The 25,342-nt window shown below is 40.4% G+C and overlaps 1 protein-coding gene and 1 long non-coding RNA gene across 2 annotated transcripts; both read left to right on the top strand.

Annotated features, from left to right (window-relative positions):
* The first annotated feature begins 6,663 nt into the window (after nt 1–6,663).
* On the top strand, nt 6,664–8,292 carry LOC134635061 (GTPase IMAP family member 7-like). The gene is made up of 2 exons (XM_063484576.1): nt 6,664–6,694; nt 7,598–8,292. Exons 1-2 carry the CDS (start codon nt 6,664–6,666, stop codon nt 8,290–8,292), a joined length of 726 nt encoding a protein of 241 aa, XP_063340646.1.
* A 5,590-nt stretch (nt 8,293–13,882) lies between these two features.
* Nucleotides 13,883–15,516, top strand: LOC134634835 (uncharacterized). The gene is made up of 4 exons (XR_010094889.1): nt 13,883–14,332; nt 14,786–14,845; nt 14,942–15,032; nt 15,199–15,516. It is a non-coding gene; the product is annotated as an uncharacterized LOC134634835 (long non-coding RNA).
* Nucleotides 15,517–25,342: the final 9,826 nt, after the last annotated feature.

Genomic DNA, 25,342 nt, shown 5'->3' with positions numbered 1-25,342 from the left:
CTGTACTCCCAAAGTTCTATCAGCATGTGAAATGCCCCACCAGGGAGAGAACACGCTAGATCATGTTTGCTCCAACATTAATCATGCATATAGAGTCATACAGTCCGACCACCTCTCCCTCCTGTTCTCGCCAGCCAATCCTGCTGCACTATGAAAACAGAAAACCTGAGTGTGCAGCTTACAGAGGAAATAAACTGCTTCTTCACCTGCTTTGTACACTACTACAGCAGCACTTATCTGTTTCAGCCCTGTTCCCATCCTCATCCTCAACTGGTTCCTGCACCGCTCCACTCACTGTAACGGAACACGATGTCAGACGTGTGTTCCTAGCAGTGAACCCCAGGAACAAATGGATACGGGATCCAGGTTGGAATGAAAAGGACACCAGGCAGAGGTACTTAACACCTAATCGTTCTTTCTTGTAACCATTGAACCAATAACCATATAAACAGTAACAACAGGAAGAGGCAGCAACATTGCTTTAACAATAAATCACACACACACATGGAGGAAATCCAACAGAAGCCTCTCCCACATGCCACGCTGCTCTCCTCCAGCTTATATCACTTCTGGAAGGTAATTGGTGATAAACAAGGGTAGATGAGCATTAGCTGCATCCTACAGGAGAAGGCAGGGGCAGAGAACAACAAGTGGGAGGGACAAGAAAGAAGGAGGCAGAGAGGGTGAGGACAACACCCCTGTAGTTGTACATACAATGGAGAAACGTAAGGGGATTGTGATCTGTAAACACCGTTTACAGCAGCCCTCGGGGTTCTTTTTCTATGGTTGAATAGTTTAGCTGACGTTTGAACTTTACATAATAGTAGCAGACTGGGTGACATACACTCTCTGCGTCGTCCTGTAATAGCACCACACCAGCTCCGGTGGCACTGGTGTCAACTTCCAGTTTGAACGGCTGAGAGAAGTTGGGAGCTGCCGAGACCAGGGCGCTGCAAAGGAGGGATTTTGCAGACTCAAATGCATGCTGGCATTCCACTGACTACTCGAAAGGGATTTTTGGGCTACATAGCTTAGTCAAAGGGCCACAACATCTGCAAAGTTCTTACAAAAACAGCGATAGTATCCAGTCATGCTCAGGAATCGCTTTAACTCCCACCTAGTGTTTGGGGCCGGGTAGCTTAGGACAGCCTTGACTTTCGCTTCCACCGGGCGAACCTGCCCGAAACCCACCTGCTTTCCCAGGTACGTGACTTTTGCTTTGGCCATCACCGTGTACTGCATGAAATCATCAGGCGTGACGAATGCGGAAAGTTCGGAGGCCCTGGGGGTCAAAGGCACCTGCCAATACCCTTTAAGAAGGTCCAGTTTGGAAATGTATTTGGCGGGACCTACATTGTCAATGCAATCCTCCATACAAGGAAGTGAAAAAGAATCAGAGATGGTCACTCCGTTTACCTTACCTGCCATCAGACTTGGGCGTAAGCAAACATGAGGAGCTCCAAGGGCTATGGCTGGGTCATGCCAAACCATTCTCTACTAAGTAATTCTCTTGCTTCTTCATCACCTCGCGCTTTTCCATGTGGCAGCAGTACGCATGCTGTTTGATTGGGGTTGCGTCACCAATGTTTATGTCATGTTCACAGACACTAGTACGCAAGGGCACAAAGAGAGAAGGGTAAGAGTGCAGCAGGCCAAGCACATCTCCACACTGAGAAGGGGAAAGATAAGACAAATAGGCCGTTGCCTCAGCTAAATAACCGCCCACACTGTTGTCCCTCAGAAAGTACACGCAGGTCATCGGGGGGGTGGGAGACTGTGTCGCGTAAGATAGTCATGATAAGCTCATCTTTAGGCTCACCAGAGAGTGACACCGCTCCTTTAAAAATGAAGGGTTTAAAACATTCATCAGGAGTCTCAGGGCTAGGGGGTCTATCAAAAAGGGTACGATTTTAATCAGCCCCATCTTTTCGTTTACTTCTGGCTGCCTTCGCCTGTAGGCCTCGCAGTTCACTATTAAATACCCAGCTTTAAAACAGTAAAAACATTTCTGGTCTGGACGAGGCTCAAATATCTCTCCCCTCGGGTCTTGCTAAGTTGAGGCACTGCTAGCCTTCGCTAGGGCGTCGCATTGCTCATGCTTAATGAAACTGGCTTTATGAACGAGTGCGAACTTGTCAGCCAGTGTCGTGGCCTGCTGCAACGTGGAGCCTTTTTGTTCGTTAAGATACACTCCCATCCACTTGGAGCTGCAGTTTTTACATTTCTCAAAGAGAGTTAACTCCCGTAATGAAACTAGGTCTGCAGCTTTACAGGCCATACACCACTGGTCAAAAAGGACACTCTTCCCTCACGAAATCCAGGTAGGATTGACCCTGCACCTTTTTTAACCCCCGAAATCGCTACCTATAAGCCTCGGGGACTAGTTTGTAGGCCAACAGGATAGCACCTTTGAGTTTCTAATAATCCAAACTGCATTCAGCGGACAACGAGGAACAAACTTGAGCCTTGCCCACCAGCTTGCACTTCAGCAGGATGGCCCACGCATCCGGCGGCCAATGCAAGGCTGTCGCTATCCGCTCAAACAACTAAAAATACACATCCACCTCAGCGTCACGAAACATAGCGACCAAATGACTATTTTTGCCTACATCAAACGGCACCCCTGTCTGTCACAGAGAGACCACCACGGGAGGGGAGGAGGCCTGCTGGAGTTCCAACTGTCGCAGCTTAACCGTTGTCTCTGCCTCCACCTTCTTCAGCTCGACCTCCATAGCTCTGGCCAGCTCCGCCTCCAAACATCTAAGCTCTAACTTCCTTTTCAGCTCGAGCTCTCTCTCATGTTCCTCCTTTTCCAGCTGAAGATGAGCCAGGCGTACACGGAGCCTAGCATCCTGCTTTGAACCCCCTGATAACTCCACGGAGAGCGGATCAAAATGAGCTACCATTAACAGCCTGCCCTCTGACAGCCCCTGGGCCACAGGTGTAGACACTGGCTTGGAACATGAGATACTACACTTTGCTCAGCCAGACCGGGTATGTTTGGGGGTTCTTGCATCACAACCACCCCCTTCTCCACCAGCCCAGACACCAGAGCGGCCCTCAGCTCCGCTTTACGCAGACCAGTGGAGACGCTGATCCTGTAAAATGATGCAATCTCATGGAGATCCCTCCCACTCAAGGGCCACCAATAGCAACCAAGACGCAATACCTTCGCCACACAACTAAAAATCAGTGTAACAAATGGATCCGGGTTGGAATGAAAAGAATGCCAGGCACAAGTATTTAACACATAATCAGGCTTTATTTTAACCATTAAACAAATAACCATTAACCATTAACATAAAAACAGTAACAACAGAAAGAGGCAGCAACACTGGGATTTTTCCCATTTTGAACTTGGGACAACCAGGTCATACTCAACACAGATGTTTCAATATACTATGACGGTGACTTGGTTTTGGTGTTCCATGTATGCCCTGCCTGCAAGCATCTTGCACCCTGCTGTTATGTGCTGGATTGTCTCAGGGGCATCTTTACACAGCCTGCACCTGGGATCTTCCCTTGTATTCTAGAGATCAGGCTCTATGGAGCTTGTGCTCAGAGCTTGTTCCTGTACTACCATTATTAGTGCCTCTGTGCTATCTTTCAGTCAAGCCACTAGTAGGATTTCTGGATGTTAGCCAATTCTTCTATCTGCTGGTGGTAAATGGTGTGCAGTGGCCTGTCCTTCTATGATTGTTCTTCTACTTGCTCCTCCTCTGCTGCCTGAGCAATTAATTAAACACACTCGGTTGTGGCCATCTTCCTGATGTATTCCTGGATGTTTCTTGTCTCATCCTGGTCACTGGGTCTGACAGTCACCAATTCTTGGCATACAGTCTCCAGGTGAAACCATCCATGCATGTTCAGGAGCTTCCTCTTCTTGATGTCAGTAGCTTCTATCGCCTCATTTGACCAGCTTATTATCCCAGCAGGCTAATCAATCCGAATGACATTCCGATGTCATTGCTCAAGATCCTTGTGGCATGTGTCAGTGACTCGAGGTCTTGTTCCCTCCTTGCATAGAGCTTGATGTCATCCATGTAGAGGAAGTGGCTAAAAATTACTCCATTCAATCTATAGCCAGTCTTGTCAGTGATCTAACTGAGGGGGTTCAGGTGTATGCCAAACAGCAGAGGGGACAGGACATCTACTTTGCTTCCTTATTGATCCACTTCCTGTTTTTGATTTCCAAACTCATTCTACAGATTACCATCCAATGCTGCCTAGCTACAGTTGTCTCCGACACCTTTCAGTCTCATATGTGTGCACCTTCCTTGACTCCTTTGTTACCCTATGTTCCTCCCTTTTCTTGAAGTATTTGTTCACCACAGCCACCTCCATCCTTTTTTCGACTTATTTTCTTGAAATTTCGAGTTATTAACTCAAAATTTTGAGAAAAGGAACTCGAAATTTCGAGTTAGCACTGCCAATCAGTAATCTACGTGAATCACGTCATTTCCTTGTTACCCGGAAGCTGAAGCCCTGAGGTACAAATGCTACAGCTAAGCTACCGGTATTACATCCAGTCATGAATGCACAGATTGCTGAGTATTTTCAGTGTGGCTTCAAAAATGATGAAATCCTTGTGTTATTTGCTGAATCACATGGCGTTACTATCAGCAAACGTACTCGCGAAAGCGCCAATTTGTTGCGATCTGGTTTTGAGTGCACATTACTTTGCGCCATATGCTTCCGGGTAACAAGAAAGTGACCTCATTCATGTAGATTACTGATTGGCAGAGCTAACTCGAAGTTTCGAGTCATTAACTTGAAATTATGAGAAAAGTAACTCGAAATTTTGAGTTATGTTTCTCCAAATTTCGAGTTAATAAGTCAAAATTTCAAGAAAATAATTTGAAATTTCGAGTTATGGATACTTGTTTTTTTTGTTGTTTTTTTTAGTGGTGGAAACGGGCTTCCATAAATTTCTCATAAGCACACTCAGTCCTTAAGTTTAAGACTCTCATGAAATATACTATAACGTCTGTTTTTGACCAGCATCAGGTAAGAAAATCGAAGTCTTAAATGAAATGTTATATCTCAACAACAAATGAGTAATGAACTGAACAAATTATGTAACAGTTTTAGAATTTTCATGATAGAATTAAGTTAAAGAAAAATAAACAATTATTTGAAGGAAAGTTTTGAGGCAGCCATTAGGATTAGCTAACCCTAACAGCTTGCTCCAAGAAAAATATTTTATTTGTTTGGCTATCTACATTCTATTTTCTTCTTGTCTTCCAGATAAAGATGCTCATCAAGACCGAGAGTTTAGAAGAGTGACAACTCAATGTGTTGTAAGGCTGAGGCTGCTGCAGTTATGCAGCATTTCAAAGATCATATATGTATAGGAAAACTGGGCAACAAGTTAGTAGAAGGTTCAGTATTGCAAGAAAGAATGGTACAAAATATAAAGAACTTTATTAGAAATGAAGGAACATCTGCCAAGGAGCAGAAAAAAAATCCATTTGGGAGTGATTCGTCAGATATGGGTCTGGATAACAATAATACACTGCTCAAAAAAAAGGGGACACAAAAATAAGACATCCCAGATCTGAATAAATGAACTATTCTTATTAAATACTTTGTTCTTTAGATAATTAAATGTGCTCACAAAAAAATCACGCAAATTTATCAATGGAAATCAAATTTAGTAAACCACGGACATATGGATTTGGAGTAACACTCAAAATTAAAGTGGAAAAAACACACTACAGGCTGATCCAAATTTGATGTAATGTCCTTAAAACAAGTCAAAACAAGGCTCAGTAGTGTGTGTGGCCTTCATGTGCCTGTATGACCTCCCTACAATGCCTGAGCATGCTCCTGATTAGGGGGGTCGGATGGTCTCCTGAGGGATCTCCTTCCAGACCTGGACTAAAGCATCTGCTACTCCTGGGCAATCTGTTGTGCAACGTGGCGTTGGTGGATGGAGCGAGACATGATGTCCCAGATGTGCTCAATTGGATTCAGGTCTGGGGAATGTGCAGGCCAGTCCATAGCATCCATGCCTTTGCGTTGCAGGAACTGATGACACACTCCAGCCACATGAGGTCTAGCATTGTCTTGCATTAGGAGGGAGGAACCCAGGGTCAACCACACCAGCATATGGTCTCACAAGGGGTCTGAGGATCTCATCTCGGTACCTAATCTCAGTCAGGCTACCTCTGGCGAGCACATGGAGGGCTGTACGCCCCCCCAAAGAAATGCCACCTCACACCATTACTGACCCACTGTCAAACCGGTCATGCTGGAGGATGTTGCAGGCAGCAGAACATTCTCCATGACTTCTCCAAACTCTGTCACATCTGTGACATGTGCTCAGTGTGAACCTACTCGGTCATACGCTTGACTGAAATGACCGCCAGCATTTAAAAGTGACCAAAACATCAGTCAGAAAGCATAGGTACTGGGAAGTGGTCTGTGGTCACCACCTGCAGAACCACTCCTTTATTGGGCATGTCTTGTGAATTGCCTATAATTTCCACTTGTTGTCTATTCAATTTTCACAACAGCATGTGAAATTCATTGTCAGTTAGTATTGCTCCTAAGTGGACACTTTGATTACACAGAAGTGTGATTGACGTGGAGTTACATTATGTTGTTTAAGTGTTCCCTTTATTTATTTATTTTGAGCAGTGTACAATGAAACTCAAAACAATGGGTCACATGGTCCAGGACCGTGATGCAGGTAAGTAAAGTAGTTAGTAATCATCTCTATAAAACACACACCTGTTATGGTTCTGGTTCTTTGACCCAGTGTTTTGCGTTTTGGGAGCTTATGATTTTTTTCTGCTATAAGGATCACTTGTGTCTCAGTTTGTCTCTTTTTAATACTAGTAGGATTGTTTGTATCATTATTATATCTTCTTTTGGTAGTCTGTCTATGTTCTAGTTTTCTTTTGTGATCCCTAAAAACACACATCAGGTATTTAGGTGTGTGTGATAAAATGTTTATTATTTAAATTGTCTTTAAAAAAAATACAATGACAGTGCAAACAACTTTGGCTACAACTTTGATGTTGTAAATAAGGCCATGTAACATAAGGTGATGTATGATCAAGTTTGTGGTTTTTTACAATGTTCCATATTTTTGTCATCAGCAACTTTACTAAGAGCTTGAGACTGCTCAGTTTTAGCAAAATAAAACAATAAATAAGCAATGGAAGACTGGAAAACTGTTTCCTGGTTTAATGAGTCTAGATTTCTGTTGTGACATTAAGATGGTAGGGTCAGAATCTTGCATAAAAATGTTAAAGCATCGATCAGTCCTGGCTTGAATCAACAGTTCTGCCACTTGTTGTTCGTGCAATAGTGTGGTGGTGTGTTGAACAGAATCTTTAACATTCCTCTTATTCACCTCTGCATTGAAAACAGTAAAGGTAAACAACATCTTCATTTCCACTTGATATTTAATGAATTCTCGTACGAAAAGTGTCAGTATGCACTCATATTGATACATGCTCACTCATCCAAGACTGAAAAAGTCACTTAGATTAGTGATGAATTGCTTCTCCCATTGAAAATAGATCCAGATGAACAGAATCAATTTTTGGGGGGGCAGTTTTAACACAAGCTGTAAATTGTGTTGCAGGTCCTGATTTGAGGATTGTGATGATTGGAAAAACTGGTGTGGGCAAGAGTGCTTCTGGAAACACCATCCTGGGAGACAGACATTTTAGATCTTGCCCTTTATCTGTGTCGGTGACTGAGAGCTGTGAAAAAGCTGTGACACAGTGGGGTAACAGAGTAGTTAGTGTTGTAGACACACCAGGGATCCTGGACACTGCAAAATCAGATGATTTCATCAAAAGAGAAATTGAGAGATGTGTCAACCTCTCCTCTCCTGGTCCTCATGTGTTCCTGTTGGTTCTCAAAATTGGCCGATTCACAAGAGAAGAGAAAAACTCAGTGGAAGCCCTGCAGCAGCTGTTTGGTCCAGAGGCAAACAAGTACATGATTGTGCTCTTCACCTGTGGTGGTGATCTTGGAGGCATGACCATACAGCAGTATGTACGTGACGGTGAGCCAGGGCTAAAGCGCATCATCCAAAGCTGTGGAAACAGGTACCACGCCTTTGAAAACACCAGGAGTGACAGAACCCAGGTGGTGGAGCTGGTCAAGAAGATTGATGACATGGTGGCAGGAAACGGGGCAACATACTACACAATTCCCACAGAGTCACTGACCCAGTACCGTGACAGAAACAGTTCTCTTTTGAAGGGAAAAGAGACCAACGGGAAATGGAGAGACCAGTGTCGGTGTCGGAGTGTCAGAGAACGGCTTTGAAATTCTCATGAGCTGTTCGCATAAAAGAAAACCACCATCATAACTCGGCTATCCCTTCGGCGCCAGCTGTGGGCTCAAGGCTGGAGCCGAACAAAAACACCCTGATAACGACTGTGTTTTGACTGTTCCTCCCATTCTATGCAAGGCCACCTGGGTTGGCTGGAAGACTGTTTACTTCGCCTGGCAGGGCGAAGGACACTGTCTCAGCTGAACTCTGGACACGCACACACATACATACACACTGATATGCACACACTCATCCCCCCTCCCTTCCAAACGCCTTCGATGCTTGTTTCCTGCTGGGGAACACGGCGGGTCTGAGCCCGCGCTGGAATGGTAGCACTGGGCAGGGCGGCTGCTGTGTTTGCTTCGGATTACTCCTCACCCCCCACCCAACCCTGTGGCTTGTCACGTGTTTCATAATGTTGTGCTGTGGACATTTATGTGCTTTTTGTGCAGAGGAGTTTTTTTGCTTCCTGTTCTCATGCTGTCCTACCATGGGAGCACAGCATGAGTAGAGGTCTGTTAGATTTTTGTATTGTTGATTGTCATTTATGCTTAGAAATATCTACTTATATATGCTTAGAGTTTTATAATTAGTTGTAGATTGGTAGAGGTTTGATCCTTAATAGTCTGCAAACTTTGTGTGCATTCCAGAGCACTCTGGGAGCATGGGAGAGGTTGTACCTTGTCTTATTGTTTTATGGTAGGATAAACGTGTCTATGTTAGTTTTAGGCTAAGTGCCTTTTGTTTAGATGAACTGCTGGACTTCCAGGCCAGCAGGTTTAGGGAAGTCATTTATAGGGTCATGCTTTGACCCCACACACACACACACACACACACACGCAGACAAGGTATTCTTTGTTCACATGTATACCTATGTATGATGTTATATGTTAATGACCCTATGCATATTCATGTAACCACAATAAAAGCAGTGCTATGGGAAACCTGGCTGAGAGTCTGACGGAGGTCAAGTGGGTGGAACGACACTTGGCTCCAGACAGGCCTCCCCGTGCACAGAAACATAAAGAACGTTGCCTACTTCGTGTCTTGCTTGCTGTGTAATTAAATTGTCTTCAACGTTCCAGCGAATAGGTTCAAGTTACAAACCTATCAAGGTCTCTTTTTTTTCTCTTGTACTTTCCCATTGTAGTGTACATTTCAGTGTTTTTTTCTGTAACGCTACCGATCTCCGACTTGTATCCCCATGTAATGTCTGTGTTGTGTGTGTAAGGACTTTGAATCAAAACACAGAGCACTAGATAAACGAAACAACTCGATTTTTATTGAATTTAGTTATATTTGTAGTATAGAGAATTGAAATGTTACTTTCATTTCTATTCCTTCTTTTCTTTTGTCTTTTTAATACTCCCTGTTTTATCATATGCATGTGTTGAATTCACAGTATGCAGACTATTTTCAGAAAATGGGATAAAATAGGATAGCTAGGATCTGTTAGTTAGTGATGTGCTGATCGATACTGAAATATCGATTCCTCTGATACCAGTCATTTATGTTCTAGAATCAATTCTCACATTAAAATAGCGATATTTTAGAAATTTAGGGTAAATTTGTAGTTTATCATTAACAGGAACAGAGTCGAAAGAAACTATATCATTCGAATTGTCTACATTGGAAGGAACTACTTCCTCTTCCGTCTTTCATAGTCATGTGCAAAATATGGCTGTATAAATGTGTCGCAGCCCCTGGCGTGCGCACTCACAACAATGGCTGAGCGTAATTGGATATATGTGTGGACGTATTTTACATCCAGAAACAGCCGAGATGTGGTTTGCGATTAATGTGGCAAGAAAGTGAGGTGTTGTGGCAACACCACAAATTTGTCAAACACCTCGGAGTAAATCATATCACAGAACATGACGAGCGTATGTTGAGGCGAACTGAAGAGGAGGAGAGGGACAGGTGCTGCTAGGGCGAGACAGACGTCTCTCACGGAGTCCTTTAGTGCTGCAGGCAGGCAAGGTGTTCAAATAGCGCACAACTTCAGTTTTTTTTTTATTTCTATATGATGAATTCTGCATTATTAAGCGATAAGAACAAGTAATCTGATGTCCTGTAATCATTATGACGCTATAATTTGAGATACAATAAAAGATACAATAAATAAAATACGTTTTGTACAAAGTATCGGTATCAGATCAGTATCGTCGATACCACCCTGAATTTTACTTGGTATTGGATCGGAAAGGAAATCTGTGGTATCGCACATCACTAGTTTGCGGAGGGCTTTCTTATAAAGCAACAAACTATTTCTCCAGGCTAAATGATGATCTTCTAAATTTGTGACAAGGTTGTGATGATCCACTCGGTAAAGTTGGCAAAGGTAAAATCAGTTGGACATCTTTCTTGGCCTTCAGACAATGATTCTGATGGCTAAAGAATCAAACGGGACAGGCAAAAAAAAAGAAAAAAAAAAGAAAAGAAAAATCCTGCACTGTTCATTAGGTTTTCAGTGAACTAGACAAACTGGCTGCAGACAGAGGTCTGACTCTCACCAGAATGAGGTAACGATGCAAGTACACACATGCAGAGTTAGAAAGTGACACAACTTTGTACAACATGAAATAATCATTTAATTTTACGTTACAAGCCTGCTGATTATTCTTAGTTCCAATATGAAATAGAGGAGTCTGGTAAGGCAATGGAGGTGTCATGGTCCTGGGTCGCTGACCCAGCGTTTTGAGTTTATTGTTATAACTTTCTAGTTTCTTCTTAGGGTTTGGTCCATTAGCCTCACCAGCAGCACAGTTATCTGTCCAACTACTTGCCTCATCATCCACTCAGTTCACTCCTGTGCTCCCTATGCAACCTGCATCTTCACCTGCTCCCTCTGTACGGGAGGCTGTGTCTGTGCCACCCATTTTGGCAAGGGCGTAGATTTGGTTTTGGCATTGGTGGGGACGGAGGATTCAACCACCGAACCCTGACCTGTTTCCTTTTTTTTTATTTTTCCTTTTTGTCTTTGCTTCTTGATAAAAAAAAGGAGAAATATACTTGCCTACATATGCTATTGTACATGCTTTTGAACCATTTAAAATTACAATTCATAGTTTTATGTGTGAATTTTATAATGTTAAATTACTATTAAACAAATGACTAAGTATTTTAGACTTTAGTTTACTTCAGCCATATTTCATATAAATCAGGTATCATACAAAAATAAAAATAGTTTCAAATACGGTCATGACTATAAAAGAATATGACTTTAAGGACTTAACAACATTACTTCAGTTATATCGTCTTGATGCATGCTCAATCATCCAGGTAATTAATTTTCCAAAAGTTGATTCTGTTCATCTGGAGGTAGCGTTTTGTGGGAGAAACGTTTCGTCACTCATCCAAGTGACTTCTTCAGTCTCAGCTGACTGCAGGTTTCCCCAAATCTTATAAACTGTACATTTGCATAATTACTTAACTTCAGTTCTACTACACCAACATCTCTTATACATTAGCACTAAGGGGACACTGAATGACCTGGTGGGTTTTGCCCATAAAACTACTCATCTAAGATTACCACAAAGTAAAAGATCTCTCAGCAACATTATGCAACATTTTAGGCACACTATTGCCCCGATCAAATCAGTGAGCTGGGATGTTTTATTCTAAACATGAACTACTGTTACAGCAACAGACATGGACCACTGGTGTCCCACACAACAACTCAATGTCCACTATGTGAAGGAGCCAAACACATGCCTGCTCCTCTCGTTAATCTATAGCACCACATCATCAGTCAGTCACCTGTGACCTCGCCTCTTCACCTCTGTCCGAGCTACAACATGGCAGAGCTGCCTCTGTCACCTGATAAATAACAGTGAGACATTCCAAATACATGCAGTCACACATGTGCTTCAAATACAGTCATGAACCAACAAGTCATCATCCAATTTCACCTGTGATCTTGTATCACTGTTACTCTCTATCACCTGACAAATAGGACATACATGACAATAAGAATAAAATGTGTAGCTGCTTCAGTGTTTCTGTCAATTTGTGCAGATCCTGACTCATCAGTAATGTTTGTAGGGTGAGTGCATTTTTAAAGCAATTTGTGCAAACTGCACTACAAGGTGGAATATTTGCAAAGTCATGACTACCTCATGATATTTTTGTCTCAAAAATGAACTCTATGAAAATGTCAGTACCATTAGGATGAAATTATTGTGTCACCAACATTTTAATGTTAGACATATAATTTTAACAGCCTCTGTAAATTAATATCCTGGCTTGCTCGAGGCTGCCGTTTTCTCTGACAGTTTCAATCAAAATTAGAAATGCTGCTCTGAGACTGAGATAACTAATAGTGCTGCCTGTTGTGCAGTTAGTTTCTAAAACAAATTATTCATGGTTAGATACAATTTACAAGCCTAGCATAGCCTGTAACGTTATTAAGATGGACACATTTTATGAGTGAACTTGGCTTTAAGTGACTTACAGGTTTCTTTGAAAAATACTTTCTTATATCCAGGTTCTTCCTTTCTGCTGCCGTCCTCCTCTCCTCCTTGCAGGTCCTTGCAGCGCAGGCTTGCCGCTGCTAAAACTAAACAGAGCTGCCTGAAAGGCACAGCCAATCACATTGGCCATATTTGTCACATGACATAGGACTCCAGTAGAGAACGTAATTTAACTCTTTCTGCATTGCTAGGTGAATGGTGACAGATAATTTTTTTTCTTTCTATCGGGTTTGTTTTTCTTTACTCAAAGAGATCAAATTATTGGTGGGGACAATTCAATAATGGCTGGATATTGGTGGGGACATGTCCCTTCTGTCCATGCCAAATCTACGCCCTTGCATTTTGGACTGTTTTCCTAGCACCTATTTTAAGCAGACAGACAAACATGTTAAAACTACTCTGGTTTCTCAAAAGCTGGCCTGTTTAGAGACTGTACACTGTAAAAAAAGTCAGTAAAATATACAGCAAAACACCGTCAAATTCCAACGGTAATGGAGCGTAAAACCAAAAACTTCCTTTTACTGTATTAAATAGATTGAATAACCGTTAATTGTGAGACTGGATAAAACTTTGTTTTTTACTGTAATAAAATGTTGAAATTATAAATATTGTCTGTGAAAACAAATAAACATGCATACATTTTACAATTAAATATTGTAATGTTGAAAATGTCTGAAAAACTTAGATTTTACGGTATTATTTGAGTAAAACTACATCTTTTGGGGTTGTGCACATTGGAATTCACAGTATAAAGCTGTAGATTTTTAAGCAAACAAAAACATTCATTTTCACAGAAGCAAGATGTTAAAAAAAATAGGGTCCACTGTAATAATACAACCAGTAAATACCATTAAAAAAAAAAAGGAGCAAATATCAGCAGTGAAAGACAATAAAATTGATAGTATTTTTTTTTATTTTAAAATTCAGATACTGATATACAGATTAAAAGTTAGGCCTGCAGTATATCATTGTTAACCTTCTGATTAAAAAAATCAACAGCAAAAGAAGATGTTAAAAATAAAGTTCATGGTTGTGAATAAAATTGATTTCAATAATCTTTTTTAATTATTATTTTAAAACAACTTGATGTTGTTGTGTTTCACGCCATATTATCAGACCACCTTAAGTGGGTCCGCCTTAAATTTTGAGTTTGTGTGATCGCTGTTGATTGGTAGCTAAACTGCTGGTAAACTGTGTACAGAAAAAAAAATTCTGGTAGCAACATTGTGCAGTATGAGCGAACCATTTCACCAAAAAAAGGGGAAGCAAGGCAAGACGTGGCTGCAGCGGTCTGCAGACGTGACTTCTGATCAAATTCGAACCTCCTCCTAAAGAAACAAAGAGCGACATTACATTGCGGGATGACGTCACCTGAAAATGACCAATAGCGCGGCGCGCTGCTGAGCTGTGTGCCAACCGCTCTTTTTTTCATGCAGGAAACTCAAGTTGGCTAACGGACACAGTTTTGAACTCGTATATTAGCGCCATTTATTGCTGCTTGGACCACAGCATCTTCGGAATTTGTAGACATCCTGGCAGCTTACAATTAGTTCGAGGTGAGGTGAGTACATGCAACTTCAAGTTATCGCTGTTATAAAAATCCACCAGCCCAGCGTTTATAGATAATTTTAGCAGTTCGTTTTTTATGAGTGAGGTTGTGAATTTAGTTAGCATTTGTGAATTTAGTTAGCATTTGTGAGTTGAGTTAGCATTACTGTCGCGAGGGAAGCATTGCTCTGGATTAGTTTCTGTGTTTGGCGTGCTTAATTTGCTAGGGAGGAATTACCAAAGTACATGGAGTTATGTTAACCTGTAATTTCTGTGGTAAGGTAGTTCAGTCATCAAGGGGCTACGTGCTTCATTGTAAACTGCATCGGAATGAGCCACGTTGTTTCTTTCGGTGTAAATATTTAAATATAAATGTAAATATTTTACACATTTCTTTGTCTGTCTCTAAATGTTATTTTGTCTTTATTATGATTAAAAAAGTTTGTTTTGTTCCTGCCCTTTTCAGACACTGAATTTGAGCAGAAACCATAAGGATACTCAAAGGACCTGTGACTCTCAGGAAATGGTGAGATTTCAGGTCATAATCTTTTTTTCTTTTTTTTCCATTAAATTCATTTTCCTTTTTCCCTTTACAATATTGCTGTTTTGTTTTTGTAAACAGCATCAAATGAGAGGGACAGATGAAACAGTTTCAAGACAATGGCAGGAAAAACATGCTGAAGATTGAAACAAACCTTGGCTGGAAATATTTGGTATGTGTTTTACCGTAAATCAAATTGTTGAAAAACATTCAGCTACACTGCAACACAGGGAAACTTGATTTGCACTTATTTTGTTACTTTAATTTCTTGTCTCATTATTTTTGTCAGTTATTATTGTTTATGGTGTATGCCCTTCTTGTTTTCTTTCTGAATGCAGAAGGTATCTAGCCAGTCCACAATGAAAGCTTCGTTGCACCCCATGAGTCTTCTGGCAGAAATGATGGCACCTGTATTCTTTGGTTTCCCTAAACATCACACCCTGCCTGTTTATACGAGGCTCTTCAATTAAGTCTGCACCCAAAGATTCAATAAGAGGTAAGCAGTGGTATTATTCAAGTTTTGCTAAAGAAAGATGGACAGGAGACACTAATCTTAATCAGCCGAGCTCAGGTTCATGTCCAGGTGAGCAGTTTCATACGCTATAAAATGTAGATTGAATGATAGGTCTCATCACCATGCATTCAGCCATTAACTTCAAGTTCTATGATAAATCAATAGGAAACTTAAATACGTTTTCCAACAAATTATGATTGTGATTAGGGCTGCGTTGTCTATGTATCACTTTTACATAAGTAGCAGGGCTCTAGAGTGCGACCAAATTTTTCAGTGGTGCGACTAAAAAAAAATATTTTCAAGTAACAAAAAAAAAAGAAATCCCTGCAACTCTCCATGTGGTCAACAACAGACACACATATGCCCTATCGCGGACTAAACCAATCAGAGATAGTCAGGCGCGAGACCTCTCTGATTGGCCGTGGTCCAGTTGAAAGTGCAGGTGGAAGAGAGAGGTGAGTAGCTTGAATAAAGCGATATCAATTCATTAACGGATTCCACACAAAGACGTAAACACAGCGCGGACCCGACGCATCAGAATCAGCTTTGTCTTTCTCGGCTTTCTCACCCCACGGCCCGAACACGGACACGCTGTCGGAGCTTAGCGATTCTGATGCGTCGGGTCCGCGCTGTTTCCGTCTTTTTGCGCTGATTCTGAGCTGCAGGTTTTGTCTCTCTCCAACCAAAATTCGCTGAGCCAGCAGCAAAAGAAGCAGCAAACTACGCTTCATATTTGATCAATGTCGTCATGAATTCCCTCTGACTTTTGCTGTTTTGCTTCCACCACGATAAAAATCACACTTCATGCACAGCTCTCTCTCTCTCTCTCTGTACTTCAAGAACAGTTTCCCGTCTCAAATCTGTTTTCTGCATTATTCATTCGCTTACTACCCACCAGTCTACCGTTGTTTACAGCGCGGTCTTTTTCTTTTTTCACTTAAATGACCTCGGACAAGAAAGCCTAATTTCTGTTGTTCAATACTGAAGAAATTTAAACTTCTTAAAATTATGCAAAATTGCAGAATATTTTTAAGGTTATCTGCTATAAAAAACCAGACCAGGAAAATCTCCTTCATGTTTTTCTGTGTTTTATTCTGTTACTTTGACACAAAGGCATCTGCTGTGATGTTCACAATTCTGATGAAGTCTCACATGTATCAGTACTGATAAATGATCAGAATTATAATATTTCTGACTGTCTGAGGCTAAACTGAATCGAATCGGGACTTTGAGAACCGGAATCGAATGGATTATAGAAATCAGTGATGATACCCAGCCCTAGTGAGCAGCCTAGGCCCGACAGAAGTGGATGTAGCTGTGGGTAATAAGAAAAGATGAAAAGAACTATTGATAACTTTTTTGTTAAGTTAAGGCCTGATCCGTCTGAAATTCATAGCCAGCTCTGACACGGTGCCATCAATCTTTGAATGCTGAAAAAGCACAGTGTATCCAGAAAACACATTAGATGCTGCAATAAATGCACTGCCCAAGTGTCCCCTCTCCCCACTGCCTTTCAGCAGCAGGCAGCAGCAAACAGGTCGTCAGGCCAAGATGATGATTAAGTTTAACATTTTCTACAATATTGACAAAGCACTTTAAGCACAAGATTGTTAGTTAATAATTTAGAAATGAATATTGTCTGTATGGACTTCCCCCCAAAGAAAGTGCACATGTAAAACTGCAGTGATAAGCGATGCGGTTCAAAAATTTGAGTGCGCCTAACTTTTGTGCCGGTACGCCTAAATTTTTAAAGTTAGGCGTACCGGTGCGCCCATGTCAAAAAGTTAGTCTAGAGCCCTGAGTAGATTTAAAGGATAACTATTGCCAAAACGCAACCTGGGCTGTTTTTTTTTTTACTGTATCGATTTTGATGCGCTCAAATTTAGGCCCCGGCCCCCTAGTATTCCCATTCACTGGCTGTTGACCACAAAACAAAATCACGGTCAATCTCAAAAACGGCTTGTTTGTCGTAATTATGCTTTTAGATATATGTTTGTCTCATTTACAGTAAAAAAAAAACAGCCCAGGTTGCATTTTGACAATAGCTATCCTTTAAGAACTGTATATTTTACACTTAAGAAATCATTTATCATTAGATCTGTTTTTGGCAGCACGTTTTGTTCATTTCTGTGCATTTTGCTCAAGCACTGATCAAACTTTGTCCATTTTTTGCTGCAGAGGGGATCCTGCCAGTCCAAAGTGAACTCCTGATGGACATTGAAGTACTCCTGCAGAGCTTGTATCTTCGACACCATGCGCATTAGAAACTCCACTGAGTCCTTTCCTTCACCAAGGCAGGACCCAGTGACTCATTACTGTTGATAGGTCAGGGGCAGGTAATATTTTGTTTCATGTTTATTCATTCCTCCATGGATTACCAGCCATATATATGGACACATGCTGTATTCTCAAGATCTATGCTGTTTTGTAGGAATAGAGAAAATGATATGTTTAGTCTGTTTTCAAATGGTATGTCATATTTTCTCATTGTTTATCAGTAATATTCACTACCTTGGTTATATATGAGCATCTTTAGGTTTTTCTATATTTAGCGGTTGCAAATGTAAAATGTACGGTAAACCATTTATGTTCCTCATATTGTACTGTATTTTTAGCGGTAAAATACCGGCAGCTGTGGTTGCCAGGAATTTACCATAAAATGTATCTGGTCAAAATAAAATGCTGTAATTTGTTATACAATTTCACTGTGTTTTTTACTGTCAAAGGTTTTAATAAGGTTTAACATATTTCTGTTATTTTTACAGTTATTTACAATAATAGGGTCTATCCTATTACTGTTAAATTAACAACAAATTACTGTAAATATTATTGTATTATAACTTTTTTTTTTACTGCAAATATCCGTAAAAAGCTATGGAAAGTTGCCTTTTCTACATTAAATTTCTGTATAATTGACAAATATATTTGGTTTTTTCTATCATGATTTTGGTAAAATAATACGTTGTCTACCTTAAAATTTAGGGTTACAAAACCAGTATACCGTATTGTCTTTTACAGATTCAACATTTTTTTCACGGTATATTCCTGGCAACCACAGCTGCCGGTATTTTACCGTAAATTTGACAGTTTTTTTTTTACAGTGTAACTTGCTCCGGGCCTTCCCCAGAGGCTGAGTTTCTGCCCTCAGCTGACTCTGGATCCCTGGAGGCTAAGAAGCCACCTGAGGACTACACCCAACTGTCGCTGCCTGAGCAGGGTCAGTGCTCTGGTAATGAACCACACACACACACATACCTACACGACACACAGACAAGGTACTCTTTGTTCACATGTATACCTATGTAAGACGTCATATGTTATTGAACTTATGCATATTCTTGTATCCTCAATAAAGAGCAGTGCTACGAGGGAGCAGACAAGAGCGACTGGGGTTCGAGCGGAAGGAATGGCGCTTGACCCAGTTCTCTCCCTCGTGCACGAGTAACTTTGGTGACTTAAGTCTTGTTTTTGCTGTTGTAGAATTGTCTCGTTCCAGCGGTGGGTCTGTGCCAGACAGACCCATCAGCCCATGCCCCTTTTTTCAGGCTGTGCCCGGCCAGGCCCCATGGACTAAGGCCCGACCACCAGACACTAACCCTCAGGCACGATCCCCGGGCCTGGCTCCAGGGCAGGCCCCGGCAACCCTATCCCAGGGAGGATGAACTGTTCCCTAGGTGTTCTTCTCATAGGGGTCTATGTTAATTAAAATATATCTTAAATAAATTTGCCCTAAGTTTAAAAGTGTTCAATCATTTTTTAATTTCTAGTTTCTACTTTATATTTATATATGCAGCATCTAGGAGTATCAGCATGAGGATTATAAGGGGGTTCTTGGAAAATTTCACCCCCTTTTAAAGTTTGAGAACCCCTCGTTTACAGTCCAAGTCAGAAAGCTGATTGCACTTTTATAAATCTGGAAAACCTTAGTGTGTATCCCCATCTGTTGGCCTTGAGCTAGATTGCAAGCAGTGAAAGCAAACATGCTGTTTCAGCTCAATTAACAGGATAATATGGTAATATGGGAGGTAGTATGGGATAGATGCAGGCTATAATGCACATATTATTTGGTGTACAGGATACTTAGTTTTACAAATGGAGAATGTAAATGATTACTTACATTTCACATTAATATGTTAGTATTCATTGGGTTTTTTGTTTTGTTTTGTTTATTTGTTAAGCCCACAAGAAAACACTGGAGATGGCCAAAAGAGAACTATGTGGACACTTGTCTTATATTTAGCAGTTTCTTTTATATGTGACTCTTATTTGCCTTTTTTTTTTAAACCTTAATTATCAGTACAAAGAAATTTACACCTGGGAGTGTGAAATAGGAAATCTCTCTATGAATCTTTAGAAAAAGTGAGCTCTGATTTAAACTTTCTTGAGAATGCTGGAGTAAACATTTCAGCAAGTAACTGCAGACATTCTATGTACCTGTTTTAAAGGCCTTCTTTGGAAACACACTCTCAGACCTCATTCTGACTATACTTGATATCTTTGCAACAACTGATTTAATAATAAAAACGACACTTTACACTTGTAATTCCTGCATCTTTTCAACAACTTGAATCACTTGCAGTCAAGTTGTTTGAGAGAAAAGGGGCCTAGTTTATCTTTGGTTACGTGATCCTGAAGAATGATATGGGCCTTGACAGAAGCTTCATTTGGACATGTTGCCTTTGCTCGGGCTTCAGTATCACACGTAACATCGCTAGTCTCCAAAGAGACTTTACATCAGAACAAGTATTACAGTATGTAAAGATCATACACAGGAATTTGAAGTTGCAGCTCTCCCATGGTTTTCAGTGTTACACTAAAACAATATAAAGATAAAAAGATCTTAAAATAAATCTTATGTACAATCCAATAAAAAATATTGTATTGTCGTATTCAAAGGAAGAAATTAAACAAAAAAAGTGGGATAGTCTGGGAGATAAAAAAAACAAAAAAATAGGAGTACTTTGAGGCAATGTGTACTGCAAAGAGAGAGGAAAAAGCTTATAGTGAGTTATATTTAAGACTGGATACTAAGGAAGCCAGAAAGGACTTGTATCAATTGGCTAGACAGCACTGTTCATTTTGTTGACTAATAACTAAATAACTAACTAATAACTAAATAAAAAGTAATGTACGAGGACAAACATTATGAATAAAAACGGGACAGATATATTCTGGACAACCAATCAAAACTGCTTAAGATGTGTAGAATGAGTTTAGAAATGTGTCCTTGGACAGTATGGTTATGGTTTTCTTTGGGGGGTTTGGAGAGGGGAATGCAACCATCTCCATGTGAAAGCTCCCTGTTTCATGAAAATATGACAACATTTTGATGATGATTGCGATATCGAGATAATGTGATCCTATACACAGTTATCCATGCTGTGTGTGGGATCATGAAGAGATGTAATGTTTTCTAATGTGTTGGAAAGCTGTCCTGTTAAGAGTAGATTGATTAGTTAGTTTAATTGTTAATAGTTTAATCTCTCCTAACAATGATGTGAAAAATGTTGATACACTGAACCAGCAACTCAGTGAACCTATACTGCTGTAGTGTTGTTCCCTTTTGCATGCTTACTCCACCTCTTTATAAATGGTGTCTGTATAGTGCATGCCTTTATTTCAGGGGTGGGCATCTCCAGGCCTCGAGGGCCGGTGTCCTGCAGGTTTTTGATCTCACCCTGGGTCAGCACACCTGAATCAAATGATTAGTTCATTACCAGGCCTCTGGAGAACTTCAAGACATGTTGAGGAGGTAATTTAGTCATTTGAATCAGCTGTGTTGGATTAATGACACATCTAAAACATGCAGGACACCGGCCCTCGAGGCCTGGAGTTGCCCACCCCTGCTCTATTTGATGCCACCATTCCTAGCCCGACCAACTGTTTTCTGTTGCTGCTAATGTTGTCAAAGACGTGGAACCTGTTTTCACAGATGTTGATGGGTTGGCAAAGCAACCTCATGCACCATTTTTTCCAGTCATCACAATCCTCAAAAGCATCGGTTCAACATGTTGCATATTTATAGCTCTACACATGAAACACAACTTTAATGTCAACATAATAATAATAATGCCACAATAAATAACATCAATCAGTGCAGTGATGTCAAACAGTTGGCTTATTTTATATTTCCTTATATTTTATTTTTGTGATCTTGGGGTTATATTTGTTACCTACATTTTTTCTTCAGACATACAAAAGAAGCCCCTGGACACAATCACACACAGTGTGTCATTCAGTCAGTGTCTGGGATGACTCAGATAAGGTTAAGGTCTCTGGTGTCCCCGAAACTTGACATTGTTTTTGCACTTTTCAAATGTTTCATTTTCTCAGTAAAAGATTTCTTAACAAGAATTTTTTGTCTCATATTTCCAGGGTTCATACGCTTTTTTCATAACTTGAAATGCAAATAGAAATTGGACATTTTTAAAAAATATGAACAAGTTTTTCAAACAACAAAGTTACATGGTACTATTTACCTAAAAATGCAGCCAAGGCTCAGACGTTTTTTATATAACCATTCAAAACTATTTACAGAACAATCAGGTGTGCTGCATCAAATAAGAAGGCACACAAATTATTTATGCAACTCCAAAAAATAGTTTGTGTTCACTATAACACAGATGAGAACAGCACAGGGATAAACCTGCAGGTCTGACAGCAGGTGTGTCACTCAGCGTTTACACTGCAATCTGCCTTTGGTGGCTTTTTTGCAGCAACTGTGACATTCACTAGTAGAACTGACACACAAAACAAAACAAAACGACTACACTACACACTAACTACACAAGACAACACACTAACTTGAGACTCCAAACATGATAAACATCACAAATCTCTCACGTATCAAAAGTCTCTCTCTCTTTTTCGCTCACTCGCTCTCTTTCTCTTCCCTCTCTTCCCAACAACCAAATACCACATTTTGCTGTATCATTTTTTGATTGGTCGACATGGTACATTTTTCCACCAATAGGAAAGGAGTGTGTTTTTTCTTTTTTCACTCACAAGCAAAGCGTGTTTGCTAGCGCTCTCCATAAAAAACGTCGTTTTTACCGTTTCTTCCCAGAGTAAACGCCACTGTTTTATTCAGAATGCCCCCCCCCAAAAAAAAAAAAACATCGGTTTTACGTGACCTATCAACACAATTTAAAAACTGGTATATAGTTTGAAGTCCGCACGTTCGACCCAAGTTGAAATGGAGACTCAGGGTCCGTCGACCCCAGAGGGTTAATCAGAAAGCCTTAAGTTAGCTAGTTATGTATCGGCTAATTTTTAAAGCTTTCACTTGAGTAAATTAACTCATATTACTGCTAAGTAATGTTAGCTAAGTTCACAGCATATTCCGTAATAGCGCTGCCATACTGCATCACACTCAGTGCATTTCAATCATTTCTCCAGCGAGTTTGATAGCTAGCAAAATAATAATCATAATTTAAAAAAAAATAGCATGTGTAACGTACGCGTACTGGAAAATTATTTACTAGGACTCACCTATCATGCGACTGGAGAACGCAAACTCCGCCATTGTTGTTTTCCATCAAACACTCATTAAAACAGCAACCTACAGGTATGTTAGCGCACTCATCCCCGACTGTCTGAGGGAGGGGCGGGGTCACATATTGAAACAGACGCAAGGCAGCCCAGGCGGGGAAATTTTGCTTTTGCTTCTCATTTTATTTCTCTATCTGATAAGAAAACAATTAAATCAGATAGCTATTTATTGTGAATGAAATACAGTTACATTTTCAAGCACTTTTAAGCACCACATCTGAAATTCAAGCACTTTTCAAACCTTGAAAAGACGACATTAGAATTCAAGCATTTTCAAGGATTTCAAGCACCCGTACGAGCCCTGTATTTCATAGACCTTAAACAATTAAAAACAATGTTAGGCTTTGTTCTACTTCTGATAGGTCTACCTCATAGCTTCCGGTGCACTAATACATGTTCTGCTCTGGCCCAAGTTGTTGAGACAAAGCAGAAGTATCTCAGAGTCGGTCTCAGTGACAATGTGTGATTAAAAATACCAGAACCAAGACATACGATGTATGTTCGTTACAGATCCTCACAAAGTGTCAAAGGAGTTTTTTATTTGACCAATTGTTAAGGGAAAATTGTACTGAGTAGTCAGTATAAGCTTTTAATGATATAAGTTTACTTGTGATAGACTGCTGCATGATGATCATTTCCTTGCTTAGAACTGATTGTACTTTTCATTGTTTTGGACTGATTGTTCTTCATAAAACGTGTTCTGATATTTGTATCTTAGTCTTCCCACAGCGACAGTAAGAAGTTGAACAAGCAGTTCTGACCTCACACACACACACACACAATCACATATGCACATGCTCACGTCACTGAACGAATGTATTCATTTCTCTTGTGTATAAATAAAGACAAGTGCAAGAACAGAGCGCGCACTTCACAGGGCCCCCACTCTGATGTGAGCGCTCTGTGACCCGCCCTTGCAAGTAAAGACTGCAGTGTGTTTGTCTTCACTCTTAGACTCTCAGCTGAAGAAGTGTCATTTAGAATAAATCTCTTGACATTTATTTTGGTCCTTCGTAGCCGGGGCAGAAACATCAGAACTGTTATCTGTGACTCTGTTCCAGGATCTAGCACTGATTCCTGATGCCGTGGGAAGCCAGCACCAAAGTCTGTGCACAGCCCTCTTAGACGAAGGCGAAAAGACCTGGGATGTTAAATTCGGGTCCAGGCCGGTGTTTATGGTCTGGTCCACGGCGCTGGGATTCAGTCTGACGATCCGAACCACCCGTGAGACGTCTGAGGGTGAGAGAAACACTATTTTGGTTAGGAATCGCCGTAATGAACCGAATAACAAACAAAATAGAAAAATAAAATAGGTTAGGATTCGCCAAAATGAACCGAATTAGACTTAGGTTTTAGAGGTAGCCGTAATTACTTTGTAACAAATTGTAAAAGCGCGGAAATGTCTATGTGTGTATGTGTCTGGAAGTAAGTTGATTTTACAGCACAATACGCTGCTGAAATACTTCTATTTTATTTTGTTCCTTGCTTGAGGCTCACGTACTGGTGACAAAGGAGAACGGTTGAGCTTTGTCTCATAAAACTGATACCGCTTGACCTCTAGGGTCAAGTCGAAGGCCGTATCAGTAAACCACTCTGAAGTCAAGCGTGCCAGTGAAGGCCCAGCAAAATCTTTAAAAATGGAGAATAAACAAGCAAAATTAACACCTGATGAGAAATGTTCATTAACAAACATAGAAGACAGTGACTCAGAGCAGGATAGCAGCTCAGGTGAAGAGAGCAGTTCAGATTAGAAAGAACATAATAATCCCTCACCAAGTAAAAAATTAGAGATTTAAGTAGAAGTTTAAAAAGGGCTGGAAACAGACCCAACTGAATACATATAAATACAAGAGGAATAAAGTAAAATAAACGAAAGGCTAAATTAAATTAGAGCTTAACTGTAATGTATTTAAACTGATAATAGCAAGGATAACAACCTGTAAACTGGTATTAACAATGAAGCATAGTTGGGATGAAGACCATGCCCAGAATGAATAGAATGAAAGAAAATACATGATTCACACAAACACATATTAAATGAAATAGAGAGATGCATAAGGTATATTAAGGTTGTGTCATTGTTCAGCCAAGGAAAGTGTGTGAAAAGGAAAATGTCTCCAGCTTGGGAAAGGGTGAAACTGCAGCTCACCCGCAGCCCTTGGTGGATACAAAATAAAATATAAATAAATATTGTAATATACTATTGCTGTTATATAAAGAGATAATGTCAAGTCAAGTCAAGTCATCTTTATTTATATAGCACATTTAAAAGACATCAAGTGTCGGCCAAAGTGCTGAACAGAGGAATAATATAATAAAAGAATTAAAATAGAAAGAAAACATTTTAAAAAAGAATTGTAAGACATGTAAGAGTATATAGCATATAATGTACATGCAAATATGCACATACATATACA

This window comes from Pelmatolapia mariae, linkage group LG9 (genome assembly GCF_036321145.2).
Source record: "Pelmatolapia mariae isolate MD_Pm_ZW linkage group LG9, Pm_UMD_F_2, whole genome shotgun sequence".
Taxonomy (NCBI): Eukaryota; Metazoa; Chordata; class Actinopteri; order Cichliformes; family Cichlidae; genus Pelmatolapia; species Pelmatolapia mariae.
The sequence above is the reverse complement of the archived record's forward strand: the minus strand, read 5'-3'. Positions and strand labels throughout refer to the sequence as shown.

Bases quoted from the DNA above. Each gene is read 5' to 3' on its own strand.
- LOC134635061 (XM_063484576.1), top strand. From the start codon at position 6,664: ATGGGTCACATGGTCCAGGACCGTGATGCAG. The intron at 6,695-7,597 runs GTAAGTAAAGTA...ATTGTGTTGCAG, and splicing joins GGTCCAGGACCGTGATGCAG to GTCCTGATTTGAGGATTGTG.